General features: G+C 34.9%; 1 protein-coding gene across 5 annotated transcripts in view; it reads right to left on the bottom strand.

Moving 5' to 3' along the window:
* SOX5 (SRY-box transcription factor 5) overlaps positions 1-21440 on the bottom strand; it is a 999188-nt gene that overhangs the window by 308601 nt on the left and 669147 nt on the right. For all 5 annotated transcript variants that reach the window (XM_046013235.1, XM_046013233.1, XM_046013234.1 and 2 more), the window contains one exon: positions 1438-1648. In XM_046013235.1, the coding sequence (XP_045869191.1) occupies positions 1438-1648 (211 nt within the window). The remainder of the gene's footprint in view (positions 1-1437; positions 1649-21440) is intronic.

Genomic DNA, 21440 nt, shown 5'->3' with positions numbered 1-21440 from the left:
TTTCAATTTTTATGGTTTTTTAAAACACTTCTTAAATAAGAAGATAGTATTTTTAATATCAAGAAAAATTCCAGCACATTAAAAAAATTGTCTAGGTCCTCCTCAAAACCCCATTTTTATCTCCACGTGGATGAAAGCCAAAAGTCTTTGGCTGACTAGATTATCTCTAAAATTCTTTCCAACTGTAAGATCATGTGAATTACATAAATTATAACTAAAATCCATGTCCCAGCTATGCATCTGGTAGGGACCCAGAAATATTTAATTACCATATGACTCCCAAATATACTGGTTAACATACATTTTGTGCCATATATACTCATAATTTGCTAGTGTCCTAACAACAGACTAGAAATGAGCCCAACCCAGTGTTATATAGTATAGATGCAGTATATTTTTGGTATAAAATATGTCTTTTTATGTCACTATTTGTTGTTTGTTTGTTTTAAATATCCATCCGACATTTAAATAGGAGGCATGCTCTTATGTGCAATGTGGCACCCAAACTTAGGAAGAACACAGGTTTAAGTAGGTGGTAGGAAACATCCATAATATAAAGGGTGACTATCACTTATGCATAAATTCTATAATAGGCATCAGTTGTTTGTTTGCCTTATTTATTTTTATTTATTTATTTGAGAGAGAGAGAGAGAGAACACAGAGGGAGATGGAGAAGCTGATTCCCTGGTGAGCAGAGAGTCCTATATAGGGCTGGATCCCAGGACGCTGAGATCATGACCTGAGCCCAAAGCAGATGCTTAACCAACTGAGCCACCCAGGGCCCCTGTTTGTTTGCTTTAATTTTAACGTATCTCATGTGCAGATCAACTATAGGCTACTATCAGTAACTACTGAAGTAATTTAGAAGATGAAATCGTAAAAAGAAAGGCATCCTGGAATTAAATAAAATGGGAACTTCAGCATGGCTAACAGTATTAAAGAATCAATAATTTTTAAATATAGAGCAGGCCTAACCACATTAATTCTGGATGATACAAGAAACAGACCGAACTAAGGTAGCATTATGATGCATTCATGTATAAGTAAGGTCATACAATTTAAGAAAGTTGTAAAGTGGCCCTGGGGACAAAAACTGGAGATGAACACACAAGCCTGCAGATATTTGGGACGTAGGTGGTAACTATTCTGGGCTCTGCTGTCACATTCTATTCTTGAATCTTTAAGTTTTACTCAATCACCACTTACCCATGTGTGAAAATGAGGAAGACATCACAACAGAAAATAATGATTAAAAAAAATCGGGACAGACATTGGAACGTTTCTGGAAAAAAAAAAATCTATCCATCTTCATAACATTACGTTTCCATGTTGTCCAATTTAACTTTAAGTATAAGTCAAAAAACAGATCTAGAAGTTAAACTCCGACCATTAAAGTCAGGAGATGGCAACCACTTTGTTCCCTTTTCTAGGCTTTACCTTCTGGCTCATTTTTTATGAGCTCTTCCATTTTCCTCTGCTTCAAGGTGTCAACAACGTCAGCTAAGCTGCCTTTGCGCCGTTCGGGAGTTCCTAGGGCCGTGCTCGACAAGGACTCACCACTCTGCCTCCCACCTTCTTCTGCCTTCTGAGGTGAGGTAGATGAGTTGTGTGGGGCAAATGAAGACATAACTTTATTGCCATCAACTTCCTGAAAGAGAAAGCATAGGAAAAAAAATGTTTAAAATTCAGTGATTTTTTTTTAATTGCTTACGTGGCTTATTTAGCCAAAACATGAAAAAGTGAAATGTCACTCTGCAAGAGTAAGATAAATAAATATTAAAAAAAAAAAAAAAAAAGAATGCATTAACTTTACGGGCTGGCACAGAGTGAGTCAAAGATCAATTCATACAAGAAATAAAAATATAGAGACTCCCTTAGACGGAGAACATGTGGCAATAAAGTCTTATACAAAGCCTATATCGATCAGATGTATTTTTCTGCTTTTCCTTGAAAAGTCTTAGATTTTCCTAGGGACATTAAATGCACCAGTCATCTTGCTTAAACATCCTCATGATACTGTAATATTTAAACAAGTAACATTCTGCATTTCACTTTTCGTTTTAACCGGCTGCCTTTTCTTGATGGTTGCTCCTAATTAAAGCAGGGTCCTTTTTTAGTTCTCCACCTCCCTCTCACGCTTTTAAGAAAGCATCAGCCACACAGGTTATTTTGACATCAGATAGGAATATTGAAAGTTTATTTCTGCTTATGCCAAAGATATTTCTAAATCCATTTGTTACCCCAAGCATTGTTTCTGTCAATATTCTTCCAGATTTTGCACTTTAAGCCTCACATGCCCTATAAAATAAAGTTTCTTGCAACCTTTCCCTCTTCATAATTGTGTATGTGTATGAAAAGAATTTATTCTATAATTCTAAAATTCAAACATACACATTTGGTGTTCTTTCTGTCATTATTTTCCCCATAATGTCTTGACCAACTCTAGCCATCAAATATTTGGGCTATTTTGTATAAAAGGCACTAAATTGCTTTTTCAGATATCTGTGAGAGGAATGATATTGAAATGATATAAAATAATTTTCTTACTTAAAGGTTTTCTTTTTATAATCTTTTACTTCTACAATCCTTTGATTTTCCACAAAGCAGATCTCTTCTTTAAAATTGTATCCTGGTAACCTAGGTGGCTCAGTCAATGAAGCAACTGCCTTTGGCTCAGGTTGAGATCCCAAGGTCCTGGGATCGAGTCTCGTATCAGGCACCCTGATCAGCGGGGAGCCTACTTCTCCCTCTGCCTGCTGCTCCTCCTGCTTGTGTTCCCTTTCTCTCACTCTCTCTCTCTCTCCCCAACTCTCACAATAAATAAATAAATAAATAAATAAATAAATAAATAAAATCTTTAAAAAATAAACAAAATTTTATCCTAAGATCTTTGAGGAAGTTAGTCTCTCTGTAAGTATATTTCTTAATTCTATAGTACTAAATGCTTTCATTAAAATATATTGGAATGTATGCACACCTAATATTCAGGATAATAGGTTATATGCCTTTTATACATTTCTTCTCTAAGATGTATTAATAGGATCTCCTGACCCCAGAAAAGTGACAGATCACATTGATTTGATATCTAATGTTTTTAAGATTATTTCTAATATATTTGACTAGCTTAAAAATATATTAAAAAGACTTGATAAAACTGTCATTTCAACTTTTAAAAACAAATTAAAAATAAAGATGTTGGGCGCCTGGGTGGCTCAGTTGGTTGAGTGACTGCCTTCGGCTTGGGTCATGATCCCGGAGTACTGGAATTGAGTCCCACCATCGGGCTCCCAGGGAGTCTGCTTCTCCCTCTGATCATTTCCTCTCTCATGTTCTCTCTCACTATCTCTCTCAAATAAATAAATAAATAAAATCTTTTAAAAAATAAATAAAAATAGAGATGTCATCACAAACATAATCATAATCTGTTTATATGATATTTGTGTTAGTGGATAATAGTGAAAGAAAGACATTAGCTATGGTGCAAGTGTCTGTTGGGTGGTACTAGGCAATGTGGAAAAAGGCAAAGTAAAAATGTGTGCAAACAGCATCTTCAAAATTATAATTCTACACTCAAAATGGTTTCCATTTCTTACAAACATTACAGAATATGCAGAAAACATTACTATGTCTTGAATGAATATTCTATAGACAATGCATTCAAAGATGAATCTTAGCTTATTATGTACTTGCATGTAGAAATCAATATGCATAATGTAATCATTACAAACCCCTGCAGGCTAAATGAAGGTACACTTATAGAATTATTTATTTAAATCCCACACATAAATACAAGCAAACCCATAAATGTGCGAGCGTGCGCACACACACACACACATACACACGCACACACATCCCTGACAAGAGCAATCATAAATCCATTCAGTAAACTAAGGAGTGTTTTTATGAATGGCCCATAATACACATTAGCTCAGTTTCATGTTCAAACCAGAATACAGCAAAACCTCTCTATTCATTTTTCCACAGATCTTTCTTCTCACTATTTCCAGGGTCAAAGCAGAAAAACCCATTGTTGAACATTTTATTCCATACTCTGTTTTCACATTATATGACGACAAACTTAATAAACAGGAATTTGGCTTCTGAACTTCATTTCCATAGTTGAAAATGACATGTATCTTTCTATAGCCTCTTCAGTAGAGGGAAAGACACCCAAATTGTATACAATCACATCTATTAAAATATCAGAAGCTACTTCAAAATCAAGTAAGGTAAAATAACACCCCATCTTGTATGTCTCTAATTTTCTACATCTTGCAAAACACAAGGACTTTTTAAAGAGTTTAACATCATTTCACTAGTATTCTAAACTCAGTTACCAAAACAGTATTAAAAATTAATTATCACTGCAATTTCATGCGCAAACATTTTATCTTATTGCTATTTCACCTGTCTGATTACATTTCAGCCTCTAGCACCATTAATCCCTTTAACAGTTTTACATAGTTAACAGATGTTTCTGTGTGGGACTCCATTGTTCATTTGCATGGTGAAGAGCTTGTTAAAGAACGCTGGTGCAGTCTTCAGTCAAGAAAGTCCTATAATTTTCAGTTTCTTCTCTGGGATTACATTTACCATATCTGCAGTAATGACTGCATTTTCCTCTTCATATGCTGGTAGGTGAACATCCAGAGAGCCCACTAATAGAAGTATTAGTGGTCCAAGCCAGCAAAATATAGTTCATCATATTTTCGTGAATGCTAAAGGCAAGCTTCAGTATTTTGCCGTGAACTCTCACAACTGTGATACTGGATTTCTAAGGCCTGATGATAAAAGAGGGTTCCAAACTTTTGGAACAAAGTTGTTAATCTTCCTTTGTTACACTTGACAAAGCTTTACTTAATCCTGCCTCCCTCTCTCACCTATGTAACCAAAAGACAGAGGGAGGGATCTGCCTAGTGTATCTATCTTTAAGTAACTTAAAAAAAAAAATGTTTTCTTAAACTGGAAGAAGCCATTCTGGAAAACAGTATGGAGCTTCTTCAAAAAGTTAAAAATAGGGGCGCCTGGGTGGCTCAGTGGGTTAAAGCCTCTGCCTTTCGCTCAGGTCATCATCCCAGTGTCCTGGGATCGAGCCCTGCATCGGGTTATCTGCTTGGCAGGGAGCCTGCTTCCTCCTGTCTCTCTCTCTCTGCCTGCCTCTCTCCCTACTTGTGATCTCTGTCTGTCAAATAAATAAATAAAATCTTTAAAAAAAAAAGTTAAAAATAGAACTACCCTAAAACCCTGCAATTGCACTACCAGGTATTTGCTCAAAGAATACAAAAATACTGAGTCAAGGGCACCTGGGTGGCTCAGTGGGTTAAGCCTCTGCCTTCGGTTCAGGTCATAATCTAGGGGTCCTGGGATCAAGCCACGCATTGGGCTCTCTGTTCAGCAGGGAGCCTGCTTCCCACCCTGCCCCCACCTGCCTCTCTGCCTTCTTGTGATCTCTGTCAAATAAATAAATAAAATCTTTAAAAAACATACTGAGTCAAAGGGGCAAATGCACCCCAGTGTTTATAGCAGCATTATCCACAATAGCCAAACTATGGAAAGAGCCCAACTGTCCATCAACTAATGAACGGATACAGAAGGTTCATGTGTGCATGCGTGCGCACACGCGCGTGCATACACACACACACACACACACACACACACACACACTGGAATATTACTTAGCCATCAAAAAGAATGAAATCTTGCCATTTGCAATGAAATGGAGTTAAGAGTACATTATGCTAAGCAAAATAAGTCAGTCAGAGAAAGACAAATACCATATGATTTCACTGACATGTAGAGTTTGAAATGAAACAGATGAGCATGGGTGAAAAAAGAGAAAGGCAAACCATAAAATGAACTCTCTACTATAAGGAACAAACTGAGGGTTACCGAGCGAAGGTAGGCGGATGGGTTAAATGGGTAACCGGTATTAAGGAGGGCACTTGTGATAAACAGAGTGTTATATATAAGTGATGAGTCATTAAATTCTACTACCAAAACTATTACATTATATGTTAATTAGAATTTAAATAAAAAATTTTAAAAAATGCATTCTTGTTAATTCATTCTAAATATAGCACTTTGTTATGAACACCTTGTGAGACATATTTCAACATCAATATTCAAATTTTAGTTTAGATAATGTTATGATTAAAAAGAATTAATTCATTTGAAAAAAGACATTGTATGTGACTCAACCAGACCTAATGTTCCTTCCAGTATCCAAATGTCATTTCATCCTTGACTTCTGGCCTCAAGAAATACATTACCATATTTACTTTTCAGTCCTATACACTCAGGTTAAATTAATACAGGGTAGCAAGAACACTACATTTAATAGTTTGTCTATCCAACTATAATTGGTAAGAATAATAGCCAATATTTTCTGAATATTACTTTGTGTCAGGCACTGTTTAATGTGTGCTACATGCATTAATTCATTTAATTCTCCTGGCAAGCCTAATTATGATTTGCACTTCATAGCTGGAGAAACTGAGGGACATGGAGTGAAGTAAATGCACGAGATCATACAATTAATAAGAGTAGGTAATCAACTGCAACCTGTTGGGCACCAGAACCCTCAACCACAGTGCTAATACTATCTCTTTTTAAAAACAACAACGACGAGATCGGGCGCGAAACAAGATGGGATTGGGAGGGAGACAAACCATAAATGACTCTTAATCTCACAAAACAAACTGGGGGTTGCTGCGGGGAGGTGGGATTGGGGGAGGGGGAGCGGGCTATGGACATTGGGGAGGGGAAGCGAACCATAAGAGACTATGGACTCTGAAAAACAACCTGAGGGTTTTGAAGGGTCAGGGGTGAGAGGTTGGGGCAACCTGAGGGTTTTGAAGGGTCAGGGGTGGGAGGTTAGGGGAACAGGTGGTGGGTAATGGAGAGGGCACGTTTTGCATGGAGCACTGGGTGTTGTGCAAAAAGAACGAATACTGTTACGCTGAAAAAATAAATAAAATGACAAAATCCAAAAAAAAAAAAAAAAAAAGAATAGGTAAAATTAACAAGTCAGAAGAAAAAAAAAAAAAAAAAAAACAACAACGAGTGATGCATGGGTGGCTCAGTTGGTTAAGCGTCTGCCTTCGGCTTGGGTCGTGATCCCAGGGTCCTGGGATCGAGTCCTGTATCATGCTCCCTACTCAGCAGGGAGTCTGCTTCTCCCTCTGCTCCCAACTGTGGTCTCTCTTTCTCTCTCAAATAAATAAATAAAATCTTTAACAATAACAACAACAAATACCTAAGAATGTTTATGTTAATGTTATAGGTGAACAACATGCACTGTCATCTGCTTAATAATTATGAAAATGAGAGGGTTTTGCTCCAATATGTCCAACTCTTAAAGGAAAAGTTACATAAATGCATTGCAGTTAACTAACCTAACTATATTCTAGACTTATAAAGCTTCCTCCATCTAAATATCCACTGGTTTTTGCCATATTAAAAATAAAGAACCTTAAAATTTAAATAATTATTTAAACCAAACACAAAGATTTGATCTCTAAGTGACTATTCAAAATAATGATGCTCAGTCATTTACGATTTTTAATCTATCTTTTTTATTTTAAAGATTTTATTTTCAAGCAATCTCTACTCAACATGGGTCTCAAACCACACCCCTGACATCAAATGTTGTCCATCGTACATTCCACTGACTAAGTCAGCCAGATGCTCCTCAATCTATCTATAAAATGTGTGGGCATCTCTATCCTCCTTTTTAATACAACACAGTTTTGGAACTTAGGGGAAAAAAAGCAGTGCAGAAAGTTTGTGCTCTTTAACTTGATTCTCATTAATGTAAGTTCAGGAATTTGGGTATCACATAGAGCTAGCATATGATACATACAGAAAGTACTTTGGTGCTGAACAAGTTTTAATATGGTCACATTCTTCCAATAATGTGCTGTTTTTGTAAATATCAGCAGGGCAAGGCAAAACAAAGTTTGAAAAATATCTTGAAAGCCATCTAAATTAAATATGTTTGGCTGAAATGGGAAAAGGTGGGCAAATGTCCAGTTATAAAATAAGTAAGTCCCGGATACGTAATCCGCAGCATGGTGACTGCAGTTAATAATACTGTTTGTGTACCTGAAAGTTGCTAAGAAAGTAGATCTAGAATGTTCTCATCACAAGAAAAAAATTAGTTTTGTCACAACGTGTGGTGATCAATGTTAACAGGACTTACTGTGATCATTTCAAATTATTCATAAATATTGAAACATTACATTATAAAACTGAAAGTAATAAAATGTTATATGTCACATCTCAATTTTTAAAAAGCTGTATTATTTAGTCATCCTTAAATTCTTTAAAAAATAGGTGGAAAATATATGTTATTCCAAACGTTTCTTTTGAAACTAAACTGTACCACATGTAACCTACTCTGTCAAGTTAGGAGATGCCAAATCTAATTTAGTACTAGTTTAGTAAATGTAGTACTAAAACAGCACATGGTGATTGTGTAAAAACTCAATTATTTTAAAAGCTTTATTGGTTATGGTAATTTTTCATAAAAGTTCTGCATGATATCCTAAACCAGGAATCCTCCTGGATTCTAGATCCGTTGATAACTATAGATGCTCTCCCAAACACACATGCACAAGCATACAAGCAGACACAATAGCACATAAAATTACACATACGGTTTTAGAGAATTAATTTTCTACCTTCACAGTTCCAAATGTGAACTTCCTCCATGAAATCCCCTAGGAATGCTTATAAACCACAGATTCCTGGTTAAGAAGCTCTGAATGAAATGCACATCTTCCCAGAATTGTACTGTAAACTCATTAATATATACAATTAGATGATTTTAAGATGACAGTTAATACTTGCAAAAGAGCTATAGATTTCATTGACGCTTTATTCAGATAAACTTAGCTAAAGATATATATATTAATAAATTAAACTTTTACTGTTCCTGTGATAAGCATTTAGAAAGAAACTAGGATTTTAATTATACTTTAAAGAATAATAAACGTGTTGAGGAAGAGATTGTGCACTGTCTTCTTACTCAGTAATCACCTTGTGATAATGCACATGTAAATTTGAAATAGAAAGCAGAACAAATTGCTAACCTTTATAAATGAATATTACCATTTTAAAAAAGCATACCAGTTCAATTTTCAAACTATGAATTTTCCTGAAAACAGAATGTAAACATGTGAAGGCTACACTGAGGCAAAAACCAACCCTTAAATGAGCTCGGCAGAGAACACTAAGAGTCTTTCTTTGGTTAATATGATCAAATTCAGTATTCTGGGAACAGGATATGGTCAGTTCCCGAGACCTATAAAACAAAAGTAAGCGCTTACAGAGAGATTCTGAAGGCTGTCTGTTATGCTTGTGACTACTGCTGGTGTTAAAGCTATCCAATTTAAAATCTTTTCTAAACTTTTGCTTAAGAAAAAAAAAAAAAGCTGCCTGATGTATACTTGAGTCCAGGGGTTCACAAAATGAAAACTGACAGAGGCACTTTGTTTGGGCTATTTTCCTAGTTAACCTACAGAGACAGGGTTTATTAGAACTTCTCACCTTTCTATATTGGAAAAAGCCACTGATAATACCTTTGTAAAATGAACTGAGTTTTATAAGATCAGCAATTCTTCATGTTTAAGTAAGTGTAAGATAGTGGACTAATTGAGATTCCAGATATTAGGTGAGTAGTTCATAACTCTATCCAGTGACAGGCAAGACACAGACACACACACGCTTTTTTGAAGCTTCCCTAGGGGGTTGTGACTGTAAGATGCCAGTCTTGTAAGAATCCAAAGTCAATTTTTACAGAATGCTTATATTTTAAACATTTCAACACATTATGAGATATTGAAATTTCCTGAAAATTATTACTTTCAAACCTTAAAATTGTTAAATCATTACAGTTTTAAAAATTGGTGGAAATTCTTTTTTTTTTAAAGATTTTATTTATTTATTTGACAGATCACAAGTAGGCAGAGAGGCAGGCAGAGAGAAAGAGGGAGAAGCAGGCTCCCCGCTGAGCAGAGAGCCCGATGCGGGGCTCGATCCCAGGACCCTGAGATCATGACCTGAGCCAAAGGCAGAGGCTCAACCCACTGAGCCACCCAGGCGCCCCTGGTGGAAATTCTAAAGTACTCAAATAGGGATTAGTGTCTTTTTGCTCTAGAATGTAAGGAAAGTTCTATACTCCATGTTCTGCTTAGTTCTAATATTTAAAGAATACTGCATAAACCTTACAAGTTCACCTGTCTCTGTAATGCAGACATAACCCACTCTTGGGGCTGATCTATTATTTTAAATAGTGATAGGTCTCATCAAGTTTGGGTGAAATATTATTATTTTATAAAAATGGCTCCATTATATTTCAAATATAGGATCTAGTCCATATTTCAAAGATTTTTTATGTATTTTGGACAGTGCAAATAGAAGTGAAAGCTGTTTGATGTTTCTTCAAAGCCTAAAAGTATGGAATCCTTTAAAGATTCTTTCCCTGTGCAATAGAATGGAAATTCAACAAAAGTCTAACTTGGTTTGCCTTTTTTTGCCAAGCACTGAGATGAAATGTTAGCTTGGGCTCATATTTAATTATTGATCAGAAAACTAAATAAACATTTAAAAGCACATTTTATCTTAAAATGCATTCGCCTGAGACTAAACAATACAAGATAGGTGATTTATATAAATACAATTCTCAAATGGTGGTCTGTGAGCCAATATCACTGGCATCACCTGAGAATACTTTATACATTTCTCTCGGGTCTCGCCCCAGACTTTCTGAATCAGAAACTCAGAGGGTGAAGCCCAGCAATGTGATTTAACAAGGCTTCAAGGGGAGACTGATACTCAGTAACTTTGTGAACTACTGGTACAGGAAAAACTGTAAGAGTTAGAGAGGCAAAGAGGGAGATGACGAAAACCTGCAGTACTGAAGGGAGCCATCAGAAAAGTGATGGAACTTAATGGTTTTGAGAAGAGAGCTGAAAGGTAACATATTGCAGGGGTAGGCAGGTGGGCATGGAGGTCAGGGAGAAGAGTCAGCAAACATGCAGGGGTAAGAATAACCAATACATTTCGGGGGGAAATGACATTGACTTAATTTTTAATAGTCATTTCGGCACATGTTGAAACAAGCTTCTGTTTGCTGATTTCCTACTAACTATATGGATTAGGAAACCTGAGATTTATGTCAAAATTGCATTGCGGAAAAAGATTATTTTACGAAACATACTAGAAAATGTGGTTTGAATTTATTAATAGTTAAATCTGATTTATAAGGGGCACCTGGGTGGCTCAGTGGGTTAAGCCTCTGCCTTCAGCTCAGGTCATGATCTCAGGGTTCTGGGATCGAGCCCCACATCGGGCTTTCTGCTCAGCAGGAAGCCTTCTTCCCCCACTCTCTCTGCCTGCCTCTCTGCCTACTTGTGATCTCTCTCTCTCTGTCAAATAAATAAAAAAGATTTAAAAAAAAATCTGATTTATAATATAAAAATAACACAATGGTAGTAGGTTTCCTTTGTTTTTTTAAATCAATATCATATTTGCCATCTAATTTAATTCCAGTGAGTAAAATCAAAATTTAAGTGCAAATTTTTTTATTCAGTAAGAGACTATACAAATAGGAAAAACAGTTTTGGAAAATATCTTCATTTGCATGTGGACGTTACACAGGCAGAAGTGCCTGATGGTTGTTTTTAAATATGGAATCACATTTACCAAGAATCTCAGAAATCCTGCATTCAAGAAAAAACTGTATGTTTTCATGTGCTCTCAAAACCACTTAATAAGCAAAAGTGGCATTTAGAGAATTCTGATACATTAACTAATAGAACCTGTAAAAACAAAGAACATTTTGTGCTGTGACAGCCTCATTATCTTCCTGATGATGAGTCTGTTCTGTCTTACTTGTGTTTAAGCAATCCAGCAAGCACACTTTAAGACGTCTGATGATCTCTTCTCTGAGGGCTCAAAGGTCAACCATAAGATGTTTCTAAATAAGAATTAAGCTACACATCAAAACACTTCCATTTAACATTAGTATTGTGACCCATATAACACTATTTTAAGAAATAAAGGAAAAAACCCTATATTATAACAAACCACTAATATGTATAATAATTCATCTATGATTTTCCTGGAAGCCTCCAGGACATCCTTACAATAGCTGTTAATAAACTTAACTAAATACTTATTCACTCTGAGTCTGAAGGAAGAAACAAAACGTGAGGAATCTTCCAATTGTGATCTATTTAGGAAATGACTCCTTTTTACACCACAGAGCAATGAAGAGTTTCTTACGCAGAGCAGACACCCGGTAAAATTAATAAGCAAAGTGTTTGCTAGCATCATTTATAATTGGGACCTGACTACATATTCAATGGTAAGTGAAATAAATTGTGATCCTCCATGCAGTAAAATATGATGTCAGCAAAACCATAGAAAGCAGTGGTTAAGCAAACTGTAGCCAGGAGTTAGGCTGTTTGGGTTCAAATTCAGGCTTTGTCATTTACTAACTATAGAGCCTTTGGTGAGTTATCTAAACTCTCCAAACCTCAGTTTCCAAATCTATAAAAGGGGATAATAAATGATAATTAATTTATAGGTGCTATTACATAGTATCATTGATCTCTAGAATTTGACAGTAATGAAAATACTTACTAAAAATTAAATATTATTTCATGCACTCAGATTTCTCTTTCATTCATGTAATACAAATGTTTTATATGCTAACTTGCAAGGCAGTTAATGATGATGACATCTAAGCACAGAGGATCAAGCCAAATAGCTTTGGTTCAAATCCTGGCTCCACCATTAACTAGTTATGTAACCCTTGGTAAGTTATTTAATCCTTAAGTGCCTCAGTTTCCTTATCTATAAAATGAGGACAATGCTATTATCTACCGCAATAAGTGGTTAGTGGATTACAAGTAACAAAATACTGAGTTATAGAAATTAGGAGACTACATGAGTTAGTATATGTATTACAAATTACAAAACTCAAAAAAATGGTAACTGGGACATGGCAAGAACTATATAAGTGTTAAAATAAGTAAGCTCCGGGCATTATATTAGGATATAATCTTGAAAAAAACACAGAATATGTAAAAATATAGAAAAAGCCAGTTTCTTTACTAGGAAAGTAAAGAAGACATTAACAAGAGACAAACCCCTTTCCACACCTACCCACCAAAACAACAACAAAAAAAAAACATCAACCACAGCATATTTGCACATTCAAGTATTTCATGGTTCTTTCTACTAAGATTGAACAGCATTCATGGAATCAATTTTTCAAAGATTAAACTTTTTTAAGGTGGCTCATTTTTAAAGATAGGCTAATACAAACTTTAAGAAAAAAAAAAAGTAGTCCACAAAATGTCATGTGACATTAGTGCACTTTTATCTCCGTTGCATACTCAATTTTCAAATTTCACAGTTTCATGGTTCTCTACAAAGTGATAACTCAGGGAAATGATCAAAGAAAGAATGTTCAATTACTCCTCATTATGAAATAAAACTTTTTAAAGTCAAAGTCTGAAAAGAATTAGAGTAATGAATTATTTTTCATAAATACATGACACCAATTACTTATTATGTCATATTTCTACTTTTCTTTCATATTTCTCTTTCTTCTTGTAAGATAGACATATCGAGATTTTTCTTTCTTCACAGCACTATCAGATTCTCCTACAAAAAAATCGTTAGGTTCCTTTACACTATAAATACAAAAACAACAACAAAGGTAATATGAAGGATAGATTAGGAGCTAACTCTCCATTTTTGCTAGTTTCCCTCCTCTGTACTCTAGCACCATCTTGAACAGAGTCCCTCAACAGTACATCTCCTCACAAGATCACAATGCAATTTCATAATGCAACATCAGTTAATTCTGTCATGTCATTAGACTAATCCTATCTTCCTATTAAAAAAAAAAACTAAAGGCCCCTTTTTCTATACTAATTAAGACTCTGAATAAAGCTCTATGTTTACAGCAGAAGTGACAATTTTTCCTCGAAAGGGACCTCTACCATGAGTTGCCCCTAAGCAGTGATTTGAGATAAAAGAAGCACAAGCTTCAGTTCTCATTCCAAAATAAAGATAAGGCATTAAGCAGTCTATATACTCATAAAACTTCCTAGCTAGCCAAACTATTCATAGTATAAAACGGAATTTCCTGAGCCTGTTTTAGTGGGCATATAAAGACCATCTTGCACCGCACACAATCACTGAGATATTGGCATTCTTTACGTAAAACACTGGGTTCTCCGCAAAGATTATTTTCACACAGTTTATATGAGTAATGCTATATACAAATTTTGTCATTTTAGTTTTATAGTTGTGAAGACTTTTAAAAATATTTCTAAACTATTAGGCAAATTCCTGACCAAATATACAAAATCTGTTGAAATTCACTAATGTTTGCGGTAAAAATACAGCTACCACACCTGGAGTTCTTAAAGACACTATTCTAAAAGTTTTATGGACATATCTTTTCAAAATTCTCAGAGAAATTCCAAGAAGACTGTTATTCCTATTTAACAGATGAGGCTATTAAGCTCCTATGAGTAATTCACCCAAAGTAATAGTAGGAGATGGTAAATTAAAGAATTAAGACCAAGATTATTTAACTTTAAGATCCACGCTAGTCATCATTAAGTTATACTGCCTTCCTCAACTGATTCAAGTGCTGTAAGAGATGCCACAGGTATGAAAAAATAAAGCTGGTTTTCTCTCCTTGAAGAGTTTAAAATTAAATTTTAGAGGCATTTAAATATACAAGAAACAACCAGTAATTATAATTAAATTATATAGTAGCAAATTATACATGCAGGAGAACTTTAAAGAAGAGAGAACCCTGGAAATCAAAGGTGGAAACTTCTTCATCACAGCATTAGTACACAGCTTTGGGATCACTTGTTTAATTTTCTTTCTACACCCCGAAGGCAGAAAATATGTCTGATTATTCACCATGTACCCCAACTCTATTATTCAGTCCTAATAAAAACATACTGAGTTATTCAATTTATTAAATCTTTATGTGTAGACAGTCTTTTGGTCTAAGCCTACAAAAGTAAGTAGAGAAGAAAAGATAGAGTACTCCCAGAGGCATCAACTAGAAGGCATCATCATTTTACGAAGGGTTATGAAAGTCAAATAGAATTGTTTACATTTGACCTGACAGGCAATGGGGAACTATTCCCTGTTACTGGATGATTCTCTTAAAGTAGGTTATTAAGAAGATTAGCAGTGGTGTGGAGAACGAATTGGGTAGAAGAGAAAGTAAAGATATCCACCGAATAGGAACCATGTCACATATGTGATGATAAAAAGCTTCCCATTAGATTGCAGCCATAAGAGTTGAAAGGAACCATCAAATCTTAGCAACAATTTGAAGCAAGTAATGATAGGATTACATAATTTGAAAATAAGGAGGAAAGAGTCAAGGATAAACACAGTTCTTGTTTGGGAGGTTGAAATAGTGATTATGATATAGACAGAAACAGAATAGATAGCCAATAGAGATGATTACTAAAATAGAATCAATATATCTAAAAAAGTTAATAAATCTACATAATTACATTAGTCTATAACTGAAGTGTTAGCCTTAACTTCTGGCTCCAGCACTGTAAATAACAGGTGCCATACACTCTCCCTCAGGATTCAAATGATGAGCTTACTGCTTGAGATCTTTAAATTTGTATGTGGAACATTCAAATATAGATGAGCCTCAAAATACATGAAGCAGATAAAGAAATAAGGGTTGTAAAATAATGACTTATGAACGATTTATTTCCAGTGAATGGTTAAATCCATTTTAGTAAATTAGTCCCCAGAAAGTGTCTTCTACTGTATGGTGACATACATAACATAATAAAATAAATTTTATAAAACTGAAATTTAAAAAAAAAACAAAATGTCTTGTGAAAGAGAAGAGCAAATGGCCAAGCCCTCTTCACATTTGTCTAAAAATGACCATTTTAAGTGGGTATCATCTTCTCATACAGTGACTAGGGTTTACCATGTGAATTTTTGAAACTTTATAATTATTTATAATTAGAATTTGGAGGATGAAAAATGTTTTGTAAAGAAAAAAAACACACGTGGAAATAACAACAAACACTTACATAATATGCAAAACAGAGAACCTGGAAAATGAAAAAAATTCTAGAAAAAAAATTGCCAGAATAAAGGGTTTGGGGTATTCTAGGAAATAAGGCTTAAAGATGACAAAAAGATAACACTGTAAAAATAAAGGAGAACATGAGAAACTGACACATCTTTCCCTTATTTATAATGAATAGGAAGGATCTTAAATATTGAGTTCTTAGTGTCAGACGCTCAACCCTAAAACTCTTGCCATATAGATGTTAGAGTCAGAATGGGGTGGGGGAGGGATAAAAATGAAAATTTTCAACATCAAAAAAGTTCAGCAGGAACCTCCTGCTCTGAGTGCTTTACTGAGTTGTGATCACAGGTGTAAATAAAAGACGATGGTGTTTTTTTCTCCATTAATAAATTACTGTCAAGGGAATTTATTGGGATACATGTATAAAAAGTGAAATTGTACTTAGGTTATACTAAATCCTATGGAGAATAGAGAGGAGATACAATATTTGGATTTGGGGCAGATGCACTCTCTTCTACAGTTCCATGCGAATTCCTGACTTCAGAGTATCCTTAGAAATTGCTGGTATCTCAAAGTGACTCTGGCTCGGTGTTCAATAACCCACAAAAATGCCAATCCAAAATAAAGGCATGTAATCTTTATATACCCCAAGAAAGAGATTATAAGCTGTATTTGTGTTACAAAGCTACATTGTTTGACTAGTGAAACTCAAGTTAAATTGTCATTCTCTTTCAAGTTTGAAATACATATACTAGGTCTCAGGATGGGAACCAAATGGATATTTCTATGCTTACCAGCTCGGAGAGGGTACAGACACAGAGGTTTCTTACAAAAGTCCTTTACTATCCATTTATTATACTTAGCGACATCAAAAAGAGAAAACATAATTTAAAAGAGTCTACTGAGCACCTAGAGATCTTGAACATAGACAGGGGATGAACACAAAGAACATTTGGTTGCAAGAATCACACTTCACCTCTTTAATTTTTATGGTACATTTTTGGTATCTCCAATATTTTTCTTCTATTCCCTTGGTTTTAATAGAAGTATACACATACATGTATATATTTCATTAAGAGGAAATGAAAGGGTTGTCTTTAGTTAAGATGTTTCCATTCACAGAGACTACACATTTAAAAAATAAATTGCCTGAATAAATTCAATTATCTAGAGAAGCAAAGGAAATCACATGCAAATGACATTATATGCAGAGGCCATTCCGACAGCTTCATGTTTATTTTTATTGTTTCAGTCAGTGGAAGGGAGAAGCTGTCAAAAATGTAACATCTCTTCCTTTTTAAAGGTCCAATGTCTCTGGTACTGAAAATTGCATGAGCAATAATATCAAGAGAAGAAATCTGTCTACTACTGAAAATAGAAAGTTCAGACTGCCTCCAACTTAATGCCAGCATTCAAGTGGGCCACCCTACACACCCTGGGTATATTTTGCCTACAAAAAAGCAAAAAATAACATTTAATTTGCAAGTAGTCAGGTATCAACTCAGTCAATTAAGATGGGTCTAAAAAACAGTATATTAAAAAAAAGTTAATAAATGCCCATATGTTAAATTACACGATACCATGACTATTAATCTGTCTTCTGAGAGTCGCATTGTAAATAGTAGGTGCCATCTATGACTTTACCCAGAGATACTCTTCAGACTTTTACATTCTAATGAGGAGTAATTAAATATGACATTTTTGCCTTGTTCTTTGAATATGACAAAAAAACCTGGGGAAGATTTAGGCTGACTTTTGTAATTGGTTCTTGCTGAAAATCTCTGGCTCTTGACGCAGAACTTACGTGCTACCTGAGTTCTCTTGAGGCAGGAATGTACCAAGTAAATGTGGCATATGCTTGTATTCTCTTGCCAATTCCAAATTCATTCATTCAAATCACTCATTGTAGGCCAAATTCTTATCCAATTCCACAGAGCCACCGATTTTCCTGGAAGTGAATAGCAGCTTTGTGCATGGGAACAGGGAAGTCAATAGCAGGTCTGTGCATGGAAGAACTATGCAACTAGTGGAAAGGATAAAAATTTGACCACAGGATTTCTTGAGTGTGGTAAAATCTAGCTTGAAATGACCTAAATGATGAAGCTTTCAACACTCTCACTTGGGTGTCAATTCTAAAACTTGACAATTTGGGTAGCTGAGTTTTTATACGGCCATCTTATATACCACCCCAATTGCAATGAAGTGTGAGGATAAGTCTTTCCTTTATTTGTATTATGATGTTCTTTATTTATTATAATTAACCTCCAATTTCAGAACCTGAGGGCATATTCTTAGCAAAAACAATAAAAGCATCATTTATTAAATTTAGTAACATGCCAATCACTGTATTGGGCTTTTAATAGGCTATGATCCTTCCTAAGAGACCTGCGAAGCAGGCATTATTGTCAGTTTTCACACACATAGAGACTGATTTTAAGCCATGAAACCCAGTGCAAACCATTCAAGTGCAGCAAATATTTTAAACCCATCTCCCCGAATCTTTCAAATGTGCTTTTAGCCATTTTGCTATACAGTTTCACATAGACTGAAAACACCTAACTGTTCTAATTTTACTAACATTGATCTAGTTTTCTAGTCAAAGCTTGTTTTATCTCCATATCTGTCATCTGTGTCATACGATATTTCTAACATGCCTGTTTGGTTTCATAATGTACTTTATTAACGTACTCAGTTTTCTCCACTATTTTTAATTAGCTACATCTTACATTTTGATTTCCTTGACATGCGTTTCCAAATGAAAATTGGGCAGTTTTGTCAAACTCATAAACAACATTTTAAAAACATCCAAACACCCGCCCCCCCCAGACACAAACACACACACCAATGAAGCATGCACACAAAATTTGTTAACTACGTGCCTACTTTTGAAAAGCCATTACTTTGCATCCTAGAGGGAATACAAACAATCTTCTAATAGTGAAATCCAGTATCTTTCATGACTTCTTCAAACTATTTGAGACTACTGAGTAGTTCTTTCCTTAGCTTTCTGATGGCCCACCATCTGCTGTTCATTCTTATCCCAGGATTGCCTGTTTTGATCTTAAATCCTCTAAAGAGTATTCAATAACCATAATAAGTTCCTACTTCTCTTTCTAAACTCTCTATCTTAGGAAAGTGATCTTAACACTCTGTGTTGAAGATTTCTCAGTTGCCTGCACCTAGCTTTCGGGAAAAACTTATAATTCCTTTAGGTGATCCACAAATTCCTTATCATTACTCTCTACCCCACTTTAGTGATATGACCATAATTTAACTCCTTGCTTTCCCCCAGGCCCTGTTCTCCTTAATATCTTACTTTCCTGCCTCTTTCAAGATAACTGCAAACTTTAAAATTTGCCTTAGGCTTACTTCCTTGGGAATTGTAAATTCTCAACAAATATTTGTGGAATAAATGATTCTTCTTAAACTCACAATGTCAAATCTTGTGTCTGTGCAGATAATGTTCACATTCACATCTCTTGGCAGAGAAGTGTCAATCACATATTTCCAACAGTTGGCTTTCTACCTAAATATCTCAGTACCTCAAACCCAACATATACAAATATGAACTGAGAATTCTGTGCCCCAAACTGGCTCACTTCTGTTTTCTTTCCTTAGAGTGCCACCAACATTCTTATAGCCACACAGGATTAAAGTAAGGATCATTAATTTTGATCTTCAGCAAATTTCTTAACTGCTGTGAACTTTAATTTTCCTATGTCACAATAAGAAATGTGGACTAAAAGAGTGTTAAGATCCAATTCCAGTTTTCAGTTTTAGGTCTGTGACTGATAAATAATACAAAAACACAGCAGATAATTGTCCTATCTACCATCTGTATTCATTCTAAAACCCTCTATCATTCTATCTTTCTTTTCATAGTCCACATAAAAAATATATCTGGATTTACAGTAAAATAAACTAGGAATTTGTATTATTTGCCACCAATGAAATGGATTAAATGGTCTAAGTCTGTCCCTATGGAAAGAAATAGGTTTTTCCAGGCACTATGCCATCACTAAATGGACAGTAATACCTCTCACTGTGAAAAGCAGATCTGTAAATTAAGCTCTAGCTGGGTGTAAATAACAAAAGAGACAGTTAAAAAAAATTCTACCTACAAATATACAGTTAATATAAAATTATGGCTTTATTGCTAATATGTATGTATTTTACATATATACACAAGTAAAATAATGTATATTTTAACAAATAAATTTCCAACAAACATGCTAAATCTTTGACTATTTTTGATATTATCTGGTTTAATCAGCTTTCATATTTTGCCTTTACTGCTTTCAGTGAACTGTTCTATTTCATGGCTCTACTTAGTATTTCTAGGAATATGACATTTGTATTTCTTTTTGTTGATCCCTCTACAACGCTTAATTATTCATCTAAATTTGCCACATTCCGACTGGCCTGGCAGAATAAATCATGTTAAGGCTGGGAAGAAAATATACTGGAAGTATTATGAAGCAAGGGAAAATTATTTTTTTTTTCATATTCGAGCAAGGAAAGTAAGTATAGATACTCCTGCTCATTTCTTACACTCTTCACAAAACCTACCTGCCTTTTTTTTGTGGAAATATCTGTATAACCCAATCCTGTAAAACCCATGTAATGGTTCTGGTTTTGGGTTTTGGTTTTCTGATACAGAACAGAGCCCTTCCCCACCCCCGCCCAAAAGTGTTTGTTCTTGTTTTAGGGAATTTATATAGCACTTTATATGCTTCTCTAAGCTAGAAACAAGCCAATTACCAGCCAAAATATTTGATGGTTTTTCTAAAACAGGACACCCATTTCCCCTTATTTCTACTCCCATCTGAGATTGAACCCTGGTTCAATTTTGGTTCTGTGGATCTTGTCCAGAAGCAAACCAGAATTAAAGTTTTTAACTTTTTTTCTAAGGTAAATATTTAGAGTTTAAACTGAATGATGAATTAATATTTAGTTCATGACATAGGATTGTTATAAGGCCTTTTCTGCATCTACAACCTTTCATCGTTCCCCAATAATTATAGATTGTAAACCAATCTTCTGATAGCATTCAAGACCCCTTACAATCTGTCCTTAATCTACCTTTACAACTTTTTCCCATTAAAACATGGTCTTTTGAGTCAGGCCCCTTCTCACTGGCTGTGTGACTTTATTTTATTCTCTCTGCTTTGAAATCCATATCGGTAAAAGGGAAATAATGATGTTTCTTTTGTGGAAGACTGTAAAGTTTACATGACATGAGGAATAGAAGTGCTTAGCATAATTCCTAGTCCAGATTTACTGTTTGATAAATGTTAGTGCCTTTTTATGAGACTTCTTAAAG

The sequence above is a fragment of the Meles meles genome, chromosome 7 (genome assembly GCF_922984935.1).
Source record: "Meles meles chromosome 7, mMelMel3.1 paternal haplotype, whole genome shotgun sequence".
Lineage (NCBI taxonomy): Eukaryota > Metazoa > Chordata > Mammalia > Carnivora > Mustelidae > Meles > Meles meles.
The sequence above is the reverse complement of the archived record's forward strand: the minus strand, read 5'-3'. Positions and strand labels throughout refer to the sequence as shown.